This window comes from Miniopterus schreibersii (genome assembly GCF_964146895.1).
Source record: "Miniopterus schreibersii genome assembly, chromosome: 1".
NCBI classification, from domain to species: Eukaryota; Metazoa; Chordata; class Mammalia; order Chiroptera; family Miniopteridae; genus Miniopterus; species Miniopterus schreibersii.
Genome location: NC_138101.1, coordinates 135,585,557 through 135,602,661, shown reverse-complemented (window position 1 = coordinate 135,602,661; position 17,105 = coordinate 135,585,557). Strand labels below are relative to the sequence as shown.

The 17,105-nt window shown below is 37.3% G+C and overlaps 1 protein-coding gene across 37 annotated transcripts in view; it reads right to left on the bottom strand.

Annotated features, from left to right (window-relative positions):
• Positions 1-17,105, bottom strand: part of HNRNPC (heterogeneous nuclear ribonucleoprotein C) — a 50,603-nt gene that overhangs the window by 16,884 nt on the left and 16,614 nt on the right. For 19 of the 37 annotated variants that reach the window (XM_081142640.1, XM_081142637.1, XM_081142642.1 and 16 more), the window contains 3 exons: positions 5,183-5,458; positions 1,466-1,541; positions 793-840 (listed from right to left, as the gene is read on the bottom strand). In XM_081142640.1, coding sequence (XP_080998766.1) covers positions 793-840; positions 1,466-1,541; positions 5,183-5,423 — 365 coding nt within the window. In that variant the 5' untranslated portion in view covers positions 5,424-5,458. Of the gene's footprint in view, positions 1-792; positions 841-1,426; positions 1,542-5,182; positions 5,459-17,105 lie in introns of all 37 variants that reach the window. The other 18 variants (XM_081142627.1, XM_081142653.1, XM_081142651.1 and 15 more) reach the window with 1 other exon arrangement.

Genomic DNA, 17,105 nt, shown 5'->3' with positions numbered 1-17,105 from the left:
TTTAAAAAATTAAAAAGTACAATCATAACCTATCCCTACCCATACACCTTCCAATTTTATTTCTCAGGACTCTCCAACAAATACTAATGCTGTTCTGAAGGCACAAGAAGAAATCATAATCATTATTCCAACCCCCTTACCTTTTAGAACTATATCACCATGATCCCCAATCTATAGTATAAATGTTAACATTCTAACGTTAACCTCTAAAGCAATTTGTATTGTTAATTCGTTATATATATACTAATTATATCCTATTTTGCATTAGTTGGTTTGCTTAAAGGTCAGTATAGAATAGTTAAGGTTAGGAATCATTTTTATTTTATTTTTTTTTAGTTTTGCTGTAATCCCATACAAGGCAAAGCCAAGTGGCAAGTATACAATAGGAAAATTAATAGGAACATGGAACTGCTATTTAAGTCCCATTTCATCATTAGGTAAGTCAGTAAATCCTTTTATTTGACATATAAATTAAAACAAAAGAAAACTATCTGTTCCAAAAAAAACCCGTTAGTCCAAAAAATAATAGACATGTCCCAATATGCCCTCAAGAAACATAAACTGATTCTTTGAAATCAACACAAATGTCACCTTATCTAGTCTACCTCAGACAATCTGCAGGAAGGTATATTTCATTTTGTTTTGGCAGAAAGAGGGGACTTTGTTTGAAAATATGTTTGTGTTGTTCATAACTACAAAAGGGAATGTTCATTACTACAAAATAGAAAATAAAATGGTTCTCACTAGGTGGCTTTTTACCAAGATAGACAAAAGAAAACATGTTTAACATACCTGTCATAATAATCCCGTTGAAAGTCATAGTCCAAGTCAAAAGAGGAGCTGAAAAAGAAATACCAAAAAGTATTAATTTGGAGCTGTTGATGTCAATTCACAATAGCTGATGGGGGGAAAAAACCCAAACCCACACCAAACCAACCACAACAAATAGATCCAACAGATTAGCATGGAACAACTCCCAATCATTCAAGTAACGTCACTAAATTTTAAGCACCTTAGGCTACTGAACATGCAGTGGACAAATTGCAAATTTAGGTGAAAGTTTGCTAGAATTTCCACATACAACATAATAGCTAAAATAAGAACACTAAAAATGACAACGGTAAACTAAACATTCTTAGGCCATCTTCCCGTTCTTATTCCCCAGGTTCTTAGAGCTAAATTCCCCTTGAAGAATTTTAATTTATGCTAAATATCAAACTACTCTTTAATAGTAAAAATGTCAAGGAATTCTAGTAATTCTCTGGGAAATGGGTGAAAAGGAGGTATGTTAACAAAAAATTAATAAAGCACTACACTTTTACACAGATGAAACATACTACAGTTAACCCTCCCACATCCAGAAAAACAGATAGAGAAGATGCCCACTGATGGACATAATGCAGTTATAAATAATAAAGTTCCGGACCTGAGTAGAGGGGACGGAGAAGGGTGTTCTGGTACTGACCCGTACATCTCCGCTGCAGATCGTTTCACACCTGCTTTTCCTCGGTTCACTTTTGGCTCTGCGGCCAGATTAATATCTGAAAAAAACAAAACCAAAAATTTTAGTGACAACTCTGTTAGGATTTTAAAAGTGTACATAGTCATATAAATCAGGGGTGGACATGGATCTCAAATTACAGCTTTTAAAAGTGTACATAAGTCATATAAATCAACAAAGGTCTAATACTGTATCTCACCTTTCCTTATAATATAAAAAGGCTCAGGAAATTTTACAAGACTAGTATAGCATGTAATCTTCCATTACTTTGTCCTCTGTTCTGTACCAAAAAGGTGTTCATTATTTATAATACATTAAGTTTGTCTTCGGTACCTTCCCCCCTCAACTCCTACTTCAATGAAACTCTTACCATTCAGAGCATCCATTCTGTTCACTCAGTTATTATCATCACAGGAGAAAAGGCACTGCCTTTCTGGTAATGATTCTGTGCATTTTAAATTAATGCAAATATATTAGGAGTGAGTGAATGACCCCGGAAATTTAATATGGCAGTTCATGAATATAGTTGACCTATGTATGGTACCCTTAAATTTCCACAAAGGCAAATTTTAATTCTCCTTACAAATAGAATCAGCTGTAAAAAGTTGCATTTAAAAATGCTTAAGAAATACTATGCAGAGATGCTTAATAACCTGTACATGCACATACATAAACACACAGTGAGAAAAGGGAAATAAAGGAGCAAAGGAGAAAATATACTAGTTTTAAAAAACCTATTCCAGTGGCTAACTACTTACCCTGTTGACCCACTGCCTCCAAAACAAGAGTTCATGTGCTCCCTCATTAACAAGAGACAATGTGTCATAAACCAATTGGGTGAAGGCTAGCTCTCCAAAACAGTTCATTCAATGAATAATTAAAAAGCAGCTGTTTAGTACGTTGTGTATTTGCTAAATAGACAATTGATAATTTTCAATTCTTGGTTCACTAAATTAATTTCTAATTTTTAATGTGTATAACAACCTTGCTTTTACAGTTCTGACTATAAATGTTTTAACATTAAAGGTAGAATTAAATTTTAAAAAATGTATGTTTCTACTGATTTTGAGAGAAGGGAGAGTGTGAGGGGGGGAGAAACACTGATGAGAGGAATGTCGATCGTCTGCCCTTTGCATGCCCCCTACTGGGGCTCGAACCCACAACCCAGGCATGTCCCCTGACTTCGAATCCAACCAGGGACCTCTCGGTTCATGGCATAACACTCAACCAACCGAGCTACACTGGCCAGGGCAAGACAGAATTACATTTTTAAAAAGCAATTTTAAAATGTAAAAAAAGAAACAATATAACTAAACTATGATTACATAGCTTAATAATTCTTTCAAGTGATTCTAAACTATAGTACTGAGTCAATACCCAGAACAGAATATGTATTTAAAAAATTGCATTTAGTAAATTTTAGTAAAAATACGGATAGTTATTTTAAAACTCTGGCACAAAGTGCACATAAAATTGTACGTTTTCATTTCTTAAAAAAGTTAAGAACCCCCTATTCTACATTCTACGCACAAAAACTTGATATACAAAAAGTGGTTTCGAAATAATTCCTGTTAAAAGGAGCCAAGGCTCTTGGGCAAAAATAGCAAATTCCAGGTTTAGGTCAAGATATATACCAGACAACTTGAAATTTCTTCTGGTGCATTAATCCATTAGGAAGGTCTCAATGACACAGGGCCAACTGGAAGGTGATCCACTGGCTAAAGAAAATATTTTGAGCTCTAAAACAATGATTTATGGCCCTGGCCAGCTAGTTCAGTTGGTTAGAGTGTTGTCCCAATATGCCAAGGTTGAGGATACCACCTCTGGTCAGGGCACATACAAGAAGCAACCAATGAATGCATAAATAAGTGGAACAAAGGGATGTTCTCTCTCTTTCTCTCCTCTCCCTCTCTCTCTAAAGTCAGTAAGGAAAAAAGATTTGCAATGGACTAAAAACACACCTATTTAAAACATACGAATTTCATAAATCAACGACTATATTTAAAAGTTACTAGAGGGTCAATTAATTGCACCAAAATCTGAAAATATTTATCCTGCCTTTCCAATATGAATAGTACTTCAGAAAAATCAAATATTAATGAGAAGTTGTTCAGTTTAGAAAGATTATAGTTATCAAGTGCAGAAGGAATTAGAAAACCCACTCTTTTGTAACCCCTAATGAATTACCTAAGACATATCATTAATAACCATCATAAGGTGAAATACTGGTGGCAAACTTTATCACAGACAGATCAGCATATATAACTTGAAGCCATAAATTCTCTTAATATCAACAATAATGGGAAAACTGTGTTAGGCCATCTGCTGTAATACACTATGAAGCAACCAATCAATGTATAAACAAGTGGAACAACAGAATCGATGTTTCTCTCTCTCTTCCTTTCTCTCCTCTAAAATCAATTAAAATCAATTTTAAAAAAAGAAATGTATTGTCTGAATTCAGATATTTTTTAAATATTTTAAAAATATGTATACACAATGGACTTCAAAGACTTGGGATGAAAAGAGAATGTCAAATACCCCAACCATATTTTTAAATTATTACATACCGAAATGGCAATATTTGGGGTATATTGGGTTAAATAAAATATATTATTAAGCCTGGCCGGGTGTGGCTCAGCGGTTGAGCATCGACCTAGGATCCAGGCGATCGGGGTTCGATTCCCAGTAAGGGAACATGCCCGGGTTGCGATCACCACTCGGGGTCATGCAGGAGGTGGCAGATCAGTGACTCTCTCATCATTGATGTTTCTATCTCTCTCTCTCCCTCTCCTTTCCTCTCTCTGAAATCAATAAATATATACTAAAAAATATATATATTAAAATTAATGTCACCTTTAAATAACTTCTTTTGAATATAGCTATTTACAAATTTAAAATTCACATACATGGCTCACATTCTGTTTTTATTGAACTAGCACTGCCCCAGATCATACGAGTAGGGAAAAAAATGACACAAGGAAGCAATCAGTTCAGCGTGTGGGAAAATACTAAAGATTTCTCCAGCAAATTGAATGTCACAAATTTTTTAAATGGGAAAGGAAGGGATGGAGAAACAGATTTAAGGACATCTCTAGTATAACATGCTGGACTTCTATTAGAAGCTTTTCATGAATCATCTCAATTCATCCTCTCAATTTATCTAAATTCTCTTGGCACCCCCAAGTACTATTACCTCAGATAAAAATAAACTGATATAATATTATCTCCATTTTAACAGATGAGGAAATTTAAGGCTCAGTCAAGCTATGTAAGCTGCCTAACACAAACAGTGTGAAGTCCCAGTGCAGAGCCAAATAATCTGATTCTGCAGCCCATGAGCTTGTCTTCCGCCAGTTGTCCACTGTGGCGGGCACTAGGCACAGCCATTTATTAACTTATGAAATATCATTCCTACTTCCTCTACCTTACTCAAGACTACCAACTGAGGGTTGGTTATCTAGTCTCAACTACACAAAAAGGCCTAATTAAAAAAAAATCCATATTTAGCTTATGTCTATAAACCTAGCATTTTTATTACACTGAAGTCAATCACAACACCCAGAAAATCTCAGACTATTAAAACAGAGAAAAACACACACAAAAAATCACACAAAACAGAAAAATTGTCATATCTGAATTACATATTAAATGAAAAAATTAATTCAACCCAGATCTTACCTAAAACCTGGCCAGCAATCATCCTGCCATCCTCTCCTGCCACCGCAGCCCGGGCATTTCTCTCATTAACATATTGAACGAAGGCAAAGCCCTTATGAACAGAGCAACCCACAATTTTGCCATACTTTGAGAAGATAGCCTCCACATCAGATTTCTTGACCACAAGAGTATTGAGATTCCCAATGAATACGCGGGAGTTCATGGAGCGAGGATCTGTCTTGTTGGTAACATTGCTGGCCATTGTCTTTGATGATAAGGTTCCTCACAAAGCCGAAACTGGAAGGGAAAAAAATGCATTCAGGTGAAAAGATGCTAAATACAAAATATTCCTTGATAAAACTTTATCTACTCTTATTTTAAACCACTATGACTACCTAGAGTGTACTATCAGTCAACCTCCATGGATCTCACAACAGCAAGTCTATTACTATTCACAGATTAGAGCACCTGAATATATCCTTATAGAAATTCAATTTCCCCTTCTCTAGTTTATTCCAACAGATTTTTTTTTTCCAAGGGGAAAAAAATAATCTTCATAGACAATTGGCAACACAATATTCTTGAACATTTAATTCTAAGTGAACCCTCTGTTTTAAAGTTCTCAAGCAAATTAGAACCCCTAAACTCTCTACCACCAATTTCAACGCGTTTTTCACCTTCCCAGTCATGCTAACCTAGCCACTGCTCGCCATCTATCAATAAATCCATATTTTTGCACATTGCTTTTACTAAAATGAGTCTCACTGATTCTCCCAAAGATATACAAAAACTCCAAATTCTGTCAAGAAATCATTCTTTAGCTAGATTAATGTGGAAAACTGACTCTGCCCTTCAAGTATAATTGACCTTATTATACAAAGGCAATAAACAGAACCAATGCATTCATTCTGGAAATAAATATATCTAAGTACTTCAACTGACTTACAATATGCCAAATATCTTAAGTATAAAATATTTTTATAGAAGGTGATGGCTCTTTACTTCCCTCTTATGTGGTACCCCACAAAATATAGCTGGAACATTTAATACTACTGGATGGTGATGATAAACACTGCATGAAATCAAAAGACCACAGAAACTAAGGAAGAGAATAAAAACTTCCTCAGACTATTTCAATACAAAAATTATCTTTATGTATGTTAGACTCAATCTTAATGTTTGGCATTCTTTTTTTAGATTAAAGATAGCAGTGTCTAATGTTATTTTTCCAATCCTAAAGAGAACCAATGACAAACTAATCTTCATGGATTATGTTAAAATGTCTTCTATACACACACATAATAAAATAGGCAGTATACATCATTTATACATGACCTCAATTCTGACCTACAAAATACCTAGTCATTTCACAAGCAGTACTGATTTTAAAGATTTAACAACGGCTTCTCCCTCCTACAGTTCCTGAAATTCAGGACACCATCTATTCTATTTTGTTTCTTAAATTACATCTTTATATATACAAGAGTACATAAACATCTTTTTCTAGACTAAACAATGAAAATTTACCAAACAGTGGCCAGAGAATCACCCACAGCCTTTCAACTGTGTGAGTGCCAGAAATCCTTAGAATATCAAGAATTAAAACATAAACCTAGTCCTAGACAGTGTTGCTCAGTGGTTCGAGCACCAGCGTGCACACCAAAGGGTCATAGGTTCGATTCCCAGTCATGGGCACATACCTGGGTTGCAGGTTCAATACCTGGTCCCGGTTGGAGAGAGTTCGGGAGACAATCGATGTTTCTCTCCCCCCGCCCTTTCCCATTCCCTGCCTCCAATGGAAAAAATAACTTAGGGGTGAGGATTAATAACAACAAAGGAAAAACAAAAAATCTACTAAAGAGAAAGGGTGGTTCTACGAGCCACCAGCATACTGAACATGAGGTGAAACCACCAAACAATAGACATTAAATTTATGTCCCTTTCATATATACACGTCCCTTTCACATAAAATACTCCTTTGAACTACAGCAGAAATGGATTCAAATGACAATTTCCTCCATTTTTCAAAAGGGTGCTACATATAGAACAGAATTCATCACATATAAAAAAGTGCCTTACGTCAGCAATTTTCAACTTTTCATCTCATAGGACATATAAACTAATTACCATATTTCTGCAGCACCTCCAAAAATGTATTTTTTTGTCCACCTAACCAAAAAATAAAAATAAGTGTAATTTTGATTCATTCACACTGGACAGCTATTATCATTTTTTAATTTGAGAATCTAAGGGAAAAGGGGTCTGCACCCCTGACAAAATAGGTATTGCATGTTTTAAAAATTCTTGGGGCACACCAGTGTGCTGTGGCAAGTCACCTTAGGGTATTACGGCTTGTTTCTCAAGGAACCCTATTAGATATCCAGATGTACAAATAAAAAGGTGCTAACAGTGGTTGTCATCTCTAAACTTCAGGATAGGATTTTATTTCCCATTCTTTGATAATGTGTGGTTTCTAAATCTGATACAAAAAATCATGAAAATGTTAATGAAAATAATACAATGATCCCAGTTTCAAAAGCTGGGCTAACGTGAATTGAGTATCTTTCAACATCCATACTTACTATAAGGATTTAATGAATATATGAGTAACAGTAAGTATAGATGAACTCACAAAGATCCATTAATCCCACTCCTAGAAACACATCCTCTTAAGGAGTCAAACAGGAGTTACCACAAATTATTTTTTCATTTAACATTTCTTGAGTATTTGCTAAGTACCAGGCACCAGGGCTACTTCAGGGGACAAATGGGAACAGATGATTCTGGTGGTACTGTTTAAAATATCTAAAATAGCCAAATGATCTCAGATCACACTTCACCCTAGCTCTGATTGCTAAGGGGAGAAAAATGGTAAAAATCCTAAATGGACAGACATTACTGGAAAAGAACTGGGGTTCCTGAAAGAAACCAACAGCACAGCATAGTTTTGGAATCGTTCTGAATCCTTGCATAAAAGCAACCAGATGGTAAAGCCAAAAACCTATGAACAGTATTTACAACAAAACTTGTTGTCAAGGTATCCCAATCAAAACTTTCAAAATGCAAGCTGGTAAGGGCAAGCCAACATACATACTGGGGAAGTAGCAAATGGGAGTCTAAAAGACCTAGGAATTAAAGAATCCCAAAATACCCAGCTAGTATTTCTGGAAAGAACCAATTTTAAGAAAAACAGATGAAATGGGGAGTATTTCTCCTGCTACAGTAGCGAGTAGTAGTGAGTAAAAAGGTTTGATGGTGCTAGAGTAGCTTAGTCTCGACAAAATCTCAAAACTGACACAGAAGCTTCACGTGCATCATCACTCTCTCTCCCCTCCCCCCAAAGTAATTACTACTCTAGTTAATCCCCTGCTTTTATAGTAAATGTGTATCCCTAGACAGTATGGTTTTACCCATTAAAACAATTTATTTTGTTTTTTTAGAGGGGGGAGAGGGAGATACTTCGGTTTTGTTTCTCCACTTATTTACACTTTCACTGGTTGATTCTTGCCTATGGGCACTGACTGGAGACCAAATCCCCAACCTTGGTGCAAAACACAAACTGAGCAACCTAGCCAGGGCCCAAATTTGATGTCTTTTAAAAGCTCTTTTTAGGTTAAGTTCCCCTTCCATCCCTTTAAATTAAAATTTATGTGTTGCCCAGCTGGGAGTGGCTCAGTGGTTGAGTATCGACCTAGGATCCAGGTGATGGGGGTTTGATTCCTGGTAAGGGCACATGCCCGAGTTGCAGGCTCAATCTCCAGTCGGGGGACGTACAGGAGGCAACCAATCAATGACTCATCATTTATGTTTCTTTCTCTCTCTCTCCTTTCCTTTCTCAGAAATCAATAAAGATATATATTTAATTAAAATTAAAAAATAAAATAAAATTTATGTGTTGACAAATCCAAGGCTATTGACTTGCCATTCCCAGTCCGCATTCTTCAGAAATTTCATACTCTTAATACAATTCCAAATATTCTTGTCATCTCTACTTCCTGAAATAGTAAACTGGGACCAAAAGCTTGATTAGACTCATGTGTGAGTGTTTTGTACACTCTTTTAAATTTTTAGATCTTTGGGAAATTATTTTTAAATATATCTTTATTGATTTCAGAGGAAGGAAGGGAAAGAGAGATATAAAGATCAATGAGAGTAGTCACTGATCCGCTGCCTCCTGCATGCCCCTGAATGGGGATCAAGCCCAAACCCAGGCATGTGCCCTGACTGGGAATTTAACCCCGATGGCCTGGATCCTAGGTCAATACTCAACCGCTGAGCCACATCCAACCAGCCTGTTTTATAAAGTCTTTTTGTGATGCTATTAATGCTTAAATTCTACTTTACAGGTATTATGTTCAAAGCTTATCACTAATATTTTACCTAGAAAGAACTTGTAAGAATAGTTCCTCAGTTCTTGCATGTTATTACCAGTCTGCCTGTGATCTTTACATTTGAGTTTCCTGGGTATAAAATCACTGGATATTTTCTTTCTTTAAATGTTATGCCATTTCTGCCCAGCCGGGCATGGCTCAGCGGTTGACCATCGGCCTAGGATCCAGGCGATCAGGGTTCGATTCCCTGTCAGAGCACATGCCCCGGTTGGGGCTGCAGTAGATCAATGACTTTCTCATCATTGATGTTTCTATCTCTCTCTCTCCCTCTCCCTTCCTCTCTCTGAAATCAATAAAGATATATTAAAAAAAAAAAAAGTTAAAAATAAAAATGTTATGCCATTTATTTCTGGACTGTCACAAAATCATTCCAAAGTGTAAACCTTCCCGGCAAAGTCCTACTTTTTCCAAAAATAGGGTTTCTGTCTTATAATTCATTAGCTATTTTAAATATATATTTTTTTAGTTGATTTCAGAGACCGAAAGAGAGGGCTACTTAGAGATAGAAACATCAATAAGAATCATTGATTGGCTGCCTCATGCACACCCCCTACTAGGGATCAAGCCCAAAACCCGGGCACGTTCCCTTACCTGGAATCAAACCTGATCCTCTGGTTCATAGGTCGATGCTCAACCACTGAGGCACATCAGCCGGGCCATCAGCTATTTTTTTTTTTTATAGACTAACAGAAATGGAACAGATCTAAATGAATATATTTTATTTTATTTTTTATTTAAATGTTTTTATTGATTTCAGAGAGGAAGGGAGAGATAGAAACATCAATGATGAGAGTTGTCATTGATCGGCTGCTCCCCTGAACGCCCCCTACTGGGGATAGAGCCGCAACCCAGTCATGCGCCCCAATCAGGAATCAAATCACGATCTCTTGGTTCCTAGGTTGATGCTCAACCGCTGAGCTACACCCAGCTGGGCTAAATGAATGTATTTTAGATTGCCTCATAGGTTATCCAGGTTTACACTTTGTAATAACCTACCCTTATAGGACAGGTCAATTCCTAACTTTTTCAAATGAGTACTAGGAAAGGAAAAAATGGGATAGACAGCTCTTATCAGCTTAAGAATCCAACCTAAATGGAACAGTCTTAAATACATCAATTTCAAGTACAAAAAAAAACTGCAGAAGGAATAGGTCAATTTTTACTTTTCACTTCATATAGATCTATAGCATTTACATTCTACATGCATTTCTTAAAAAAATAGATTTTTAAGCCCCACCAGCATGGCTCTGCAGTCGAACATCTACCTATGATCCAGGTCGCATTTTTTTTTTTTTTAAATACATCTTTACTGATTTCAGAGAGAGGAAAGGAGAGGGAGAGAAACATCAATGATGAGAGTCACGGATCCGCTGCCTCCTGCACGCCCCCAACTAGGGATCGAGCCCCCAACCCGAGCATGTGCCCTGACCGCGAATCGAACCCTGATGGCCCTAAGTTGACGCTCAACCACTGAGCTACACCCGGCCGGGGAAGGTCGCATTTTGATTCCTCGTCATGGCACAAGCCTGGGTTGTGGGCTCCCCAGTGGGGGGAGGCGTGCAGGAGGCAGCTGATCAATGACTCTCATCATTGATGTTTCTCTCTCTGCCTTCCTCTCTCTGAAATCAATAAAGACATTTAAAAATATATGCATTTTTTTTAATAACTCAATATTCTAATTACCAGCAATTGCCGTCTTTAGAAAATTTACAAGTCATTTTAAATATGGAAATCATGATAAAAGGTTTAATCAAAAAACAGCATACACCACAGGTACCACTGCTCACTTGATGGCTTGCCTGACGCACAGAGTTAAGGCCAGGTGGATGAGCACATGGCCATGGCACTCTGGCTACAGCTCCGCTGTCTTCACTGTCAACGCATGTCTACATAGCTGAGAGCTGGTCGTGGCTTCAGGTGGCTCCAGCAGGGTGTGCAGGGCACCAACACTTGTGGCTTATAGAGTTCTACACTCAGGATGAATTTCCATTAAACTCTCCAAGACATATGATTAAACTATTGTGTTCCTCCATATGCAATTTGATTTACAAAACCATTCAAATACTTTGAGAACATCAATGGCCCCTATGTATGTACTAACAGCCTAATAATGCTGCTAAATAACCAAGTGGTGTTAATCTACATGAATTAGTTTTAACTTTAATAATCGACGGTCCAGTATCTTGATGGAAACTAATGTCCAGTTCATTGATCTAGTTTATTTTTTTTAAACGCATCTTTATTGACTTCAGAGAGGAAAGGAGGGGGAGAGAGAAACATCAATGGTAAGTCATTGGGGATCGAGCACGAAACCCGGGCATGTGCCCTGACCGGGAATTGAACCCCGATCATCCTGGATCCTAGGACGATGCTCAACCGCTGAGCCATGCCCAGCTGGGCCATTGATCTAGTTTAAATTCCTATTTCTCCCACTTTTGAATATCAGAAGTTTCTTGCACATCCTAAATACTCCATAATTCCTCAAAGATAAAAGGAGTCTAGTTAGAGCCTTTCAAAGTTTTCTCAGCAGTGTCTTTTTTAAACTTAAGACAAATTGTTTCTTTATAAAAAAAATATTGGTTTTTAGAAAGGGAGAGAAACATCAATGTGAGAGTGAGACATAGGTGGATTGCCTCCTGCACACCCCCTAACTGGGGATCAAGCCCAAAACAGGGCATGTGCCCTCACTGGGAATCAAAACTGGCAACATTTCAGTACACTAGATGAGGCCCAATCAACAGAGCCACACCATCCAGTGCCACTGTTTCTTTTAATTTTTAAAATTGATTTTAGAAAGGAGGGTGAGGGAGGGAGAAACACTGATTTGTTGTTCCACTTATTATGCATTCACCGGTTGATACTTGTGTGCCCCCTGACTAGGGATCAAACCTGCAACCTTGACAAATCATGAGGACGCTCTAATCAACTGACCTACCTGGCCACAGTCAAATTAGTTGTTTCTTAAACTAAATATTGATTACTACAGAAGATCTAAGTAAATAAAGTATAGAATTAAAAAACTAAATGATGTTTCTTTCCTAAAATTGGTTTGAGTAAAACCAATATGGAAAGGATTTCTGAAAAGATTATGTCCCGTTTACTGTGCATCCTGTTTAATTCACTCATGGACGTCAAGTGGATATGGTTTCCAGAACAGAATTTTACCAAGGTACAGATAATAGAAAGAAAAAGACTGAATATGTTCCCAGAAGTTACTGAGTTACAAGCACTAAAGTCTGTAGTGCATGAATGCATGTGCACGTCTGTATTGGTTTTCATCCCAGGTTCTTATTCTCATCTATTTTTTTTCCTTACCTGAAGATATTTTTTCCTTTGCTTTTCAGAGAGAATGGGAGAGAGACAGAGAAAGAAACACTGATGTGGGAGACACATCAATTGGTTGCCTCCTGCACACCCCGACCCGGGTTAGGGATTGGAGCCTGCAACCGAGGTACGTACCCTTGGTTGGAATCGAACCCAGGACCTTTTGGTCCACAGGCTGACACTCCCACCACTAAGCCAAACCAGCCAGAGCCTCATATTTTTTTTTAATCCTCTCCCAAGGGTATTTTTTCCCATTGCTCTTCAGAGACTGGAAGGGGTGAGAGAGAAAGAGAGAAACATTGACATGACGTGAAAGGGACACAACGCTTGGTTGCCTCCTGCACTCAGTCCAACAGAGGCAGGGGAGCGAGTCTACATCCGAGGTATTTGCCCTTAGCCAGAATGGAACCTGCAACCCTTTAGTCCACGGGCCAACACTCTACACACAGAGCAAAACTGGCCAGGGCTCCATGATTTTTATCATCAAAGGATTACTAAGGTCTGTCTTACCTGGAGAGTAAAAGTAAAAATCAGGAGTACTCAGTGACTTTTACTGCCGTATTACACCAAAGGATCTATGTGACTGTTTCACCACATACTTTATGCCAAAGCAATAAAAGTATTAAGAGATTTTAGTGGCAGTGTAAAGGACAAGGTTAGTGGATAAAGAAATGTGTCGATTCCTACTTCTACCAACCCAGTCATATCCTAAAAACAAAACCAAAAATAAATAAAATCTGGTTGGCATGCAAGAAAACTATATTTCCAAATGTTCATTCTAAAATTTAAGCTATCCTGAGTGCCCTCTTAAGAGAGGCAAAGCTATCTTGGTTTGCTAAAAATTAAGGAAATGTTTGTAACAACTAGCCCATTTCTCTTTTTTTGTGTTTATCCTAACCAGAGAATGTTTTTTCCCATTGCTTTTTTAGAGAGAGTGGAATGAGGAAGGGAGGGAAGAAGGAGGGAGGGGGAGAAAGAGAAACATACACTGATGTGAGAGACACATCAACTGGTTACCTCTGGCACTCGCCCCGTCCAGATGCAGGGAGCAAACCTGCAACCCAAGTACAAGGAATCGAACCCATAACCCTTTTGTCACAGGCCCATTGCTCTAAGTTCACATTAAATGTCAAGAAAATTCTACTGGGAAGAGGTACACAACAAGGTAGGAAAGGTAGATTGAGTTATCTGACAACTATGAGAAATACAAGGTACAAATGGTCAAAACAGTTATAAGGGTCCTGGAATATGCTGGGAGCTGGGCCAATTTAATTTATCACTGGAATCAAGCCTTCAGCTCCCTCGCTTTTATTATGTAATGGCCACTAGAACTCCACCTTTAGGGGAAAGTGATTGAGGGGATGGAAGATAAATACCTGACAAAACAGTACCACTCAGACTGTGTTCAGTATCATCTGGGCATATTTAGTGCAAGTATCGGGGTGGGGGATAAGGAAACAAGCCACAAAATATTTCTACTGGGCATTTCAACCAGTACTCTACCTGCTTATCCTATTCACATAGACTAATCACACTGTACTTATATCACATATGCTGGTTCAAAAAGAAATCAAAGATGGCACCAAGTATGCCTTAAGATGTCAAATCATACTAACTAGAGAACAAAAATAGTAACTTACCTTTGAGTAGGAGATTCAGAACTCTACCTTGTAATTTTATTACTATCCCTTAAAATCTAGAGTCTACATTTAATTCAAATTAGATCCAACTCCCATATACCTAATATGCTACTTCCATCTTTCTTTGAAGAATTTTAAACACCAGTGTCACTAGATGGCAGCAATGAGTTGGTAATTTTTAAAAAGATGACTAAATCTTGAGCCCAAGAATTTTCTATTTCACAGTATCTTTCACAATTTCTTGTCAACAGTTTCTCAGTGACCTTTGGATACTATAATTTATCCACCTACTTAGAGCAGCAGCATGAGGTCTCAGTTGTTTTCCTTTAACACACTTAGGAACTCCTCTATTTTGCCCCGTCCCTTTTAGTGTCCTTTCGCACACTTTCATATTATTCTATCTATGTAGCCCACCTTTTTCTCTCTCCCCCATGTATTTTTACTGCATTCATCAACTCTTTCTGGCTTCTTCAGAGGGGAACAATGAACTGCCCATGTGTCTACAAAAAGAACAGGGTACTTTAATTTGCTCAACCCTAAAGCTTATTATTCATCAAAACAGAGACATGATCTCAAAAAACAAACAAAAAGAAAAACGAAACACAAGACAACATATCACAACAGACTATCACATAAAAAGACCACTAGCATGAGAAAATAGCACATGGTAGTATTTATAGGACATTTTCAGGGCAAGGGAAAAGTTTGCCACTTTTAGATGAACTATGGTAACTGCTAATTCTAAGAATTAAAACTAAGACAATACTCAATATATTAATGAGGAAATAATTCAGTAAATGGTAGCAGGTAGCCATCTAAAAAAAATGGGGGCCAATCTCACTCTATACACCAAAATTAATTACAGATTGATCAACATTTAAATGTAAGAAATTACACGTGCAAATGTCAAAACCTACAGACAGCCCTGGCCAGCATGGCTCAGCTGGTTGGAGTATTGTCCCATACACCGAAAGGTTGCTGGTTCAATTCCTGGTCAAGGCACATACCTGAGTTTCGGGTTCCATCCCCAGTTTGGGTGTGTGTAGAAGGCACCCATTTCACATAGATATCCCTTCCCCAAGCATGTCCTCCAATGAGGATTTAAATAATAAATAAATAAGTAAATAAATAAACAAAAAACAAAAAGCCTAAAGACAAAACTTAGCAGTTCCCAAAAGTATGAACAGAAAAAAGGCAGAAAATCCAAAAGAAATCATAAACATGAAAATGTTTTTAAGAATACTGAAATTTTAAAAAATTTAAATACCACTTAAAAAAATATATATGGTGAAGATTACATCAACAACTGATCCAAATATCAATATCAATGCTAAAATTACTAAGGGAAAGTTTGCTGGACTGAAAACAAATTACATGGTCTCAAAGTATTACTGATTACAGACAGGAAAATGTACCTATATTATGGAGGTCGGTCACCACTTCAAGTAATCTGAGATCATATGCCTCATAATGTGACAAAATAAAAAATATACACCACCTATGCAAATATTCTTGATAAAATATTTGACTTGAATATATATACAGGAAAACAGTTTGCATTATACAGCACGACTGGCTAAAACTCCCAAAATATAAAATAGGGGGCCTTTTATAGATTAAGAAAGCAATTATGTGACCAGCTAGCATGGCTTAGTGGTTGAGCATCGACCTATGATCCAAGAGATCCTGGTTCGAATCCCAGTCAGGGCACATGCCCAGGTTTTAGGCTCAATCCCCAGCAGGGGGCGTGCAGGAGACAGCAGATAATGACTCACTGATGTTTCTCTCTCGTCCCCTCTCCATTCCCCTCTCTGAAATTAGTAAATTTTAAAAGAATTCTTCACATTATTACAAAAATATATATTTACAAAGATATATTAAAAAGAAAAAAAACCTCTGACTAACCTTGAGAGATTCCTAAATGGAACACAATACAAAATATGCCCACACTAAAATATACCATAAATAAAAAGAACTGATGTCTCAATACATGGTTGTTCAGAACAATTTAAGTCCTTATTACTATATATAAAAATGATAATACATAAATACATCCTAATTATTAAGAGCTCAGAGGCTTTGGGGTCAAACAGACCTGTTTCACTTTCAAGCTCAACCACTTGAGTGTGCACTTCCCTTTGCAAAGCCAATCCCATAAAACACCAGATTCTTCAACTGTAAAATGAGTATCACTTGTCTCATAGGATAGGTATGAGGTGTAAATGAAGGTACAGAAAACACTGACATGGTGCCTGGCACATCTCAAGTACTGCTGCTGCAGCTGCCGCTGCTACTACATCATTTACTATTATTGGTACCTACCAGAAAAACTGGGTCAAGAACAAAAACAGGTGATTAACAAATACTAAAGGTTTATGGAGATTTAAAAAATTCAACATCACTATAAAGGAAATAAAACTGTGCATATTCTTTTTTTTTGGTTAATCCTCACTCAAGGATTTTTTTCCCCCATTGATTTTTAGAGAGCAGAAGGGAGGGAATGGGGAGAGACAGAAAGAAACATCTACGTGAGACACACACATCCACTGGTTGCCTCCCACACACCCGAGGACTGGAGCCGGGGATAGA